General features: G+C 33.6%; 1 protein-coding gene across 6 annotated transcripts in view; it reads left to right on the top strand.

Moving 5' to 3' along the window:
• Nucleotides 1-3,069: 3,069 nt before the first annotated feature.
• ltbp4 (latent transforming growth factor beta binding protein 4) overlaps nt 3,070-9,269 on the top strand; it is a 121,975-nt gene continuing 115,775 nt past the window's right edge. For all 6 annotated transcript variants that reach the window (XM_087293410.1, XM_087293409.1, XM_087293412.1 and 3 more), the window contains exon 1: nt 3,070-3,381. In XM_087293410.1, the coding sequence (XP_087149536.1) occupies nt 3,185-3,381 (197 nt within the window). In that variant the 5' untranslated portion in view covers nt 3,070-3,184. The remainder of the gene's footprint in view (nt 3,382-9,269) is intronic.

Genomic DNA, 9,269 nt, shown 5'->3' with positions numbered 1-9,269 from the left:
GTATGAATGTTATCAATTTTCTACATGCTGTTTTCTATGCATACTCTTCTACAATGTAATAAGAGAGTTTTTGTCTTGTTTCTAGTCCAAATATCTAAAGATTCAATAATCAGGAAGCATTTTCTAGACAAGCAAAACGATTATTGTCTTGTTTTCAGTTTTTTTCTACCTTAAAACAAGCTAAATAATCTGTCAATAGGCTAAAATGGTCTTGTCTTCGCTTTGACAAAAGCTTATTTTACTTACCCCACTAGAAGACTAGTTTGTTTATTTTAAGGAAAAACTCACTTAATTTTGACTCTGAAATGAAGACAATAATTTTGGGTTGTCTAGAAAATGCTTCTTGATTTAGGAATTTTTAGATATTTGGACAAGAAACAAGACAAAAAACTTTAAGAAAAGACAATGGAGAGAAAGAGGAAAACATCACAACTGATTTCGAGTTTTTCACTTTCCTGTAAGTTGATTATAATATACTATGGAATAATAAAGGCCTCAATGACATCATGCTCAGAAAGTGACATCATTTTGGAGGGAAAATCACTGTGCTTTATCTACCTTTGACATAACAAGTCAATGATGTTTAGAGATGGAAATCTGATAAGCATTTAAAACGATCTCACAATAAGAGCGTTATCATTTTCTGTGTGTTGTTTTTTTTTGCATGCGTGCTCTTCTAAAGATGAAATGAATATCAACTCCTGTTTGGGACTTTCATGTTATTTACTTGTAATATAACATTAAATAATAAAGGCCCCAATGACATCATACACAGAAAGTGACATCATTTTGAAGGAAAAATTGCTGTGCTTCCTCTGCTTTTGACGTTATAAATCAATGAATATCAGATTAGCATTTAAAATGATCTCCCACTTTGAATGTTATCGTTTTTCTACGTGCTGTTTTCTAAGTGCATTCTCTTCTAAAAGTAAATGAAAATATACAACTTGTGTGTCAAACTTTGCACCTTCCTGTTAATTGCTTGTAATATACCTTTAAAAATATAAAGGCCCCAATGACATCATACTCAGAAAGTGACATCATTTTGGAGGGAAAACGACAACACACAACTTCAGTGAGTATGAGTGGTAGATTTGTTTAGTGCTGTGGTATTTAAATAGATTGACTGACTTTAAATCATTCTGCTCTGTTTAACAATTAACTGATATTCTGATCTTTTAATGTGAACATGGAAAATAATAGTTTGTTAAACTGTAATTGGATGTTCAAGCTTACTCGTTTGTGAAGGCTACTCGTTGTTGTTAACTTTTTAGATGTAAAACTGAATTATTTAAAATGTTTACTGCCCAAAAAACTTTTATTAAAAAGAAAAAAAGGAAGATTATTTATGGGTTTGAGTAACGTGTCTATTTTATTGTGAGACTTAATAACATTTCATGCAATTTTCAAATAAAAATGTTGTCATTTAGAGCATGTTTGCTCCCAGAAAAGGACATTTGGTCAGATTTTAAATGTTTTCATTTGTTATGATGGTGAAATCAGGGCGGCACGGTGGCTCAGTGCTTAGCACTGTGGCCTCACAGCAAGAAGGTCGCTGGTTCGAGTCCCGGCTTGGCCAGTTGGTGTTTCTCTGTGGAGTTTGCATGTTCTCTTTGCGTTCGAATGGGTTTCCTTCGGGTGCTCTGGTTTCCCCCAAAGTCCCAACACATGCACTATAGGGGAACTTATTAACTAAATTGGCCGTATTGTATGAGTGTGTTTTTTAATGCAAGTGTATGGGTATTTCCCAGTACTGGGTTGCAGCTGGAAGGGCATCCGCTGTGTAAAATATATGCTGGAATAGTTGGTGGTTCATTCCGCTGTGGCGACCTCTGATAAATAATGGAACTAAGCTGAAGGGAAATGAATGATTGTGAAATCAGGGTTATTCCACCTAATATTGAACTTATCTGATTTTATTTGTTTATTTATTTGCTTGTTTATGCACAAGGCAATATTAGGTTTGCATTTGAATAACCATTTCTGTTGGATTTTGTAAACTAATGTCACAATTTACTAATATGTTATCATTTAGAACCTTTCTTTATTCATTCATTCAATTTTATTTTCGGATTAGTCCATTTATTAACCAGTGGTCACCACAGCGGAATGAACCGCCAACCCATCCAGCACATGTTGCATGCAGCAGATGCCCTTCCGGCTGCAACCCACCACTGGGAAACATCCATACACACTCATTCACACACATACACTCTGGACAATTTAGCCTACCCAATTCCCCTATAGCACATGTGTTTGGACTGTAGGGGAAACCAGAGCACCCGGAGAGAACATGCAAACTCCACACAGAAATGCCAAATGCCACTGCGCCACCGTGCTGCCAGCCTTTCTTTATTAATACTAATAACCATTTACTATTTTTATTCGCAAAGTTGATTAAATTATAAGAAATATTATAGAATAAAATAAATACTAACATTTTCCTTAAAAACACTGAGAATTTTAAAGTGCTCCCTTAATTTTTTACTTAGCTATATATTCCTAACATGCACGATCTGTCATATATATCATATCTAATACATTATTTGTATTTATTAAATAAGAAATACATAAAAAATGACTTTCTTAAATAGCTGAACAACGCTTTTTATTATTGGTTCAAGCTAAACATGCAAACAAAATGGTTCATACTTACAATATTACACAATGTCATCTCAAGGTTGAGTTTTAATATAGGTTAACACAATATGCATAGCTAAACCATGCACACAAGCGTTTTCTGCAGCAGTTTAGTTGTAATAAAACTCTCCCAATTGTCAAATAGAGATAAAAGTCTTTTAAAATCGTTATCTTCTTGAAATATGCAACGATTATACATAGTTAATCCCCGCTGCTGTATTATCTCTCCGTTAAAATGCCACAAGAACACGAGAAGCTCTCCATCATCTTAAGATGTTTGGTTTCTAATGTTTATCTATGCGCCACGCTCCTCACGCACCGCTCCGATCTGACCTCTGATTGGCTGTCTTTTGTAGACGGCACAGGGCGCGCTCTGATTGGCTGAAAGTTCTCCACGCGTCTCTTTCATTGATGTGAGTGTGTGTAGAGAGCAGAGAGGATCGTTTCACCGCAAAACTCACTCACTCAATCATAAAAAAACTCACTCAGTCATAATAAAGACCGTGCTAAACGCGTCAGACTCGTCACGAGCTCGGGAATAACGATGTCAGGACTGTGGAGGCTGTCATTCTGCGTGTCTGGGAGTTTGTTTATAACTTTTCTTACCCTGGCGATGTCGAGCTCCTCATCCGTCAGTCATAAGTCTCTCCAGATCAGTCATCAACCTATTCATCCTCCACAAAACAGGAGCAAAACACACAGATACAGAAACCACAGCAGAATACACATCGATTTAAAAGGGTAAGTTTGTTTTATGAAGTCATGTCGGAAGCCCTTTATGTAGAAAAAACTACTAATAATGTCATTAACATTATAGTAAATAGCTACTGTAATGTTTTGAACCATGCAGTAAAGTACTTCTGCTTTGGTAATACAATAATATGGTGATATAAGCTAATTATTTAATGCAATATACTTGATAACTAAAATCTACTGTAATAAAAACCAATATTAAAGTGTTCATTACAGTTTATCAGTTCATTATAGTTACTGCACATCAATTTAAAAGGGTAAGTTTGTTTTATGAAGTCATCTTTGAATCCCTCATGTAAAAAACTGTTAATAATGTGATTAATATTATAGTAAATAGCTACTGTAATGTTTTGAACCATGTAGTAAAGTATTTCTGCTTTGGTAATACAATAATATGGTGATATAAGCTAATTATTTAAAGCAATATACTTGATAACTAAAATGTAGTGTAGTAAAAACAATATTAAAGTGTTTATTACAGTTTATCAGTTCATTATAGTTACTGCACATCAATTTAAAAGGGTAAGTTTTTTTATGAAGTCATCTTTGAATCCCTCATATAAAAATACTAAAAATGTGTTTAATATTGTAGGAAATAGCTGCTGTAATGTTTTTGAGCCATGCAGTAAAGTACTTCTTTGGTAGTACAACAAATATAGTGATATAAACAAATGCTTAATGCAATATGCTAGATAAATAAAATTTACCACACTTTACTGTTGTAAAAACCAACACTAAAGTGTTTATTACAGTTCATTGTTGATTTTAAAGGGTAAAAGTTTGTTTTTGAAGTCATCTAGGAAGTTCCTCAAGTAAAAAACTACTAATAATGTTGTAATTGTTAAATAGACTACTATATCGAACCATGCAGTAAAGTATTTCTGCTTTGGTAATACAACAAATATAGTGACATAAGGTAATTATTTAATGCAATATACTTGATAACTAAAATGTACTGTAGTAAAAACCAATATTAAAGTGTTTATTACAGTTTATCAGTTCATTATAGTTACTACACATCATTTTAGAAGGGTAAGTTTATTTTATGAAGTCATCTTTGAATCCCTCATGTAAAAAAATACTAATAATGTGATTAATATTGTAGTAAATAGCTACTGTAATGTTTTTGAACCATGCAGTAAAGTACTTCTGCTTTGGTAGTACAACAAATATAGTGATATAAACAAAAGTGTTTATTACAGTTCATTATTGATTTTAAAAGGTAAAAGTTTGTTTTTGAAGTCATCTAGGAAGTTTCTCAAGTAAAAAAACTACTAATAATGTTGTAATTGTTAAATAGACAACTATTTCGAACCATGCAGTAAAGTACTTCTGCTTTGGTGATACAACAAATATAGTACCATAATCTAATTATTTCATTCAATATACTTGATAACTAAAATAAACTGTAGTAAAAACCAACAGTAAAGTGTTTATTACAGTTTATCAGTTCATTATAGTTACTGCACATTATTTTAAAAGGGTAAGTTTGTTTTATGAAGTCATCTTTGAATCCCTCAAGTTAAAAAATACTAATAATGTGAATAATATTGTAGTAAATAGCTACTGTAATGTTTTTGAACCATGCAGTAAAGTACTTCTTCTTTGGTAGTACAACAAATATAGTGATATAAACAAATGCTTAATGCAATATGCTAGATAAATAAAATTTACCACACTTTACTGTAGTAAAAACCAACACTAAAGTGTTTATTACAGTTCATTATTGATTCTAAAGGGTAAAAGTTTGTTTTTGAAGTAATCTAGGAAGTTCCTCAAGTAAAAAACTACTAATAATGTAATTGTTAAATAGACAACTATTTCGAACCATGCAGTAAAGTACTTCTGCTTTGGTAATACAACAAATATAGTGATATAAGCTAATTATTTAATGCAATATACTTGATAACTAAAATGTACTGTAATAAAAACAAATATTAAAGTGTTTATTACAGTTTATCAGTTCATTATAGTTACTACACATCAATTTAAAAGGGTAAGTTTGTTTTATGAAGTCATCTTTGAATCCCTCATGTAAAAAATACTAATAATGTCATTAATATTATAGTAAATAGCTGCTATAATGTTTTTGAAAACCAACACTAAAGTGTTTATTACAGTTCATCATCGATTTTAAAAGGTAAAGGTTTGTTTTTGAAGTCATCTAGGAACTTCCTCAAGTAAAAAACTACTAATAATGTAATAATTGTTATATAGACAACTATTTCGAACCATGCAGTAAAGTACTTCTGCTTTGGTAATACAACAAATATAGCGATATAAACAAATTACTGAATACAATATGTCCATAAATTATACTAGAAAACTAAAATGCACCACACTTTACTGAAAATGTCTGTTTGCTGATACAGGAATCTGAGCAAAGTCAATTTAATAGGCTAAGTTTATTTTATGAAGTCATCTTGGAAGTCATTTAAAAAATACTAATAATGTAACAATTATTATGGTAAATAGCCACTGTAATGTTTTTGAACTGTGTAGTAAAGTACTTCTACTTTGGTAATGCAACAAATATAGTGATATAAACAAATTGCTTAATGCAATCAGTTTGCTGCTACAAAAACCACAGTAGAATACACATTTAGCAGGGTGTCTTTTATGTCTTCAGGAGTATTTGGTCTCTTGTACAAAATACAAATAATGTAAATAATAATATTTATTATAGTAAATACTAAACTGTACCACACTTTACTGCAATAAAAATCAAAGCTAAAGTGTTTTTTAAGGTTTATATATATATATATATATATATATATATATATATATAATGGTTTGAGCCACATAGTAAAGAACTTGACAAAATCTGCTGTGGTAATACAGCAAATAGATATAAACAAATTACTTAATACAATAAGTTTTATACAACTTTATGGATAATAAAAATGTACTCTATTTAGACACACCACTAATATGCACCACAGTTTACTGTAGAAAAAAAAACAATACTAAAGTGTTTATTGAATTAATTTGCAAGGTCAGTTGTTTAATTAATCTGTTGAAGTAATTTTGTGGTAATACAACAACCATATGTAAGCAACTTACTTACTTACTTAAAGAGATAATTCACCCAAAACTTGACTCACTATTTAGTCACCCAAACTGAAATGCACCACAGTTTACTGTATTACACTGTATTTACTGTTTACAGTTAAACTTTTGTGATAATAACAACTAGCGTGATATAAACTTATTTACTTACTTAAAAAGATAATTCACCCAAAACTTGACTCACTATTTAGTCACCCAAACTGAAATGCACCACAGTTTACTGTATTACACTGTATTTACTGTTCACAGTTAAACTTTTGTGATAATAACAACTAGCGTGATATAAACTTATTTACTTACTTAAAGGGATAGTTAACCCAAAAATGAAAATTGACTCACTATGTATGTAACCAATACTAAAGTTTTATTTAGTTGCATTATTCTATTAAACTATAGCGATATAAACAAAGGAGGTTCACCCAAAAATGTAGTCATTATTTAGTCACCCTAAATACTAAAATCACCACAGTTTTTTTTTACTGTAGTAAAAATCTAACCCGGGCTCATTGTGGAAACGTAGCCCCGCGGACTTTTCTGGAGGCTGCGAAATACGTCCCGGGAGGTACGTAATCGAGCAGTTTTTGTTTTCGCGAATCCGCGAGAGGCTGCTCGGACGCCTCTCGGGAACGTGCGCAGTTCGCGTCTGCGCTGTTCTCTCATGAAAAGCCGCCGGAGGCCGCTGTAGAGCGGCCGTCCATCCGACTGACTGGCTGAACGACTGAATGATCGGCCAACCTAGCCGCCTTCCTCCTCCTTCCCTAAACCCAAGCGACGATTTGCAAAAGCCGTCCAGAAAAAAAAGCAAAAGCCCTCGTCCAGTTTTTGACCGCGTTTTCGGATCTCGCCCCGTCACGAACTCGTTCGCTTTTATTTTTTTGGATTCTGTTTTTCATCTTACCTGATTTCTGGAACCGCTCTTCCCCGGACTCGATCCCGGTCGTCGCCGTTGCCGGCTCCTCCTTCGGGCCTCCGCTCTGCCGAGCTAAGCGGACAAACTGGTGAGTTGGCGAGCGCGAAGAGGAGGAGTGGAGCGGCGTCACACCGCCCCGCAACGTTCGCTCGATAAAAAAAACAAAACACGGCCATACGTACCTCCAGCCACGTAAATCGCGGTCTCCAGAAACATCCGCAGGGCTGCGTTTCCAGAATGAGCTTGGGTTGTAAAAATCAATAATTAATTAAATTAATCTTTTGTGGTAATAAAACAACTATAACAATATAAATAACATACTTAAAGGGACAGTTCACCCAAAACTGTAAGTGTACGCACTATTTAGTCACCCTACTAAAATGCACCACAGTTTACTGTAGTAAAAACCAATACTAAAGTGTTTATTTGATCAGTTCATCAGTTTAAATAACCTGTTGTTGTAATTTTATAATACAACAACTATAGTGATATAAACAACTTACCTAAAGGGCTAGTTCACCCAAAATGATATGTACTCACTATTTAGTCAAGAGATCATAAAGCTTTATAAGTTTCTTTAGCCGGTTGTGTTGATGCGTGAGAACCTTTTATTCGTCTTTGACCGCATGTTCAACTGCTTGTAAAAGAATTGTCTATTTCACCACACTAACATGCTCATCTTGACCTGGCATCAAAAGTGTTGCACTTCCATCTTCACAGCTGCTCTCCGTTTTACATGCACTTTACGTCAGCTCTTTATCCGAGCAGAATGACATGAAAACACTGCTCTGTCTTTGTTCACAGTCAGCACTCGGTCAGATGTTTCTCTAGACTTACACCGGAAGTGTTGATCCTTCAAGCAATGAGAGGAATTCCCGATTATCCTGAAAGTTTGAGACTTAGTGACTGGTCATTGTAAGCCGTAACAGAGCAGGAAATTACTTACCCTTCTTTTCACATTCATTTGGAGGCGGCCAGAATGCCACTGAACCTTTGTAAGAGTTCATCAAGGATGCGCCGCTGCTCGTCTGTAACAATCCCACCTCTGTCACACTTCATTGTGCTGCAGGTCAACCGAGGACATTGACTGTGGAAACATGTCAGTTCTGGGGCATTGGGGGGATATGGGAGTGTTTAAAATGAGCCTATTATGCAAAAAAATCAATTTTATAAGGAGTTTAAACACTGTGTTGTGAATATAAGCAGCTTCTAGTGGTAAAAATTCATTAATTGTGTTTTTTTTTTTTTAAATTCAGACAGTCAAACACTTTGATTGACATTCCCCCTTTGTACGTGTCATCAGAGCAAAAGCCCCGCCCACTAGTGTCCATCATGATAATGAGAATTGTAACTCACTGTTAGTGTTATTGTCATCGTCATTATCATCATTAATATTTTATTTATTACGCAAATATCAAGTCATTACAGAATTAGTTAGATAGTTGTTTCTGGTTTTTGTTAGTCCTGATCGATGTTGTTTTCAAATACAATAAATCCCTTAATATACGATTTGCAGTAATGCACATTAATTTTTAGGTTTGGAGCACTGGTTCTACCAAGTAAAAAGGGTGATTTCGAGTCCTGTACTAAACCGTATTTATTAATTTTGCCATGGGTAGTTTTCTAATTTATTTATTACTATTTAAAAATAGCTAGAAAGCGTTGCTCTAAATAATTTTGACTAATGCAGTATCATTTTAAACATTTAATATTGAACGTATTACAGGAAAACATAAACAATCCCATTTATTATACAAGTCCTGTGCTGAATAGAATAGTCAAGCTGACTTTGATTTGCTCGTAGATGTCTTGTGCATCTGTCAAGTGACTCTATTTACATTTTAAGTCATTACAGTATTTAACTATATCATAATTGGCTTTTATTGTAGCTCAGTAA

The sequence above is a fragment of the Danio rerio genome, chromosome 18 (genome assembly GCF_052040795.2).
Source record: "Danio rerio strain M-AB ecotype USA chromosome 18, GRCz13ab, whole genome shotgun sequence".
Classification (NCBI taxonomy): domain Eukaryota; kingdom Metazoa; phylum Chordata; class Actinopteri; order Cypriniformes; family Danionidae; genus Danio; species Danio rerio.
This window is presented reverse-complemented; position numbering and strand designations above follow the sequence as displayed.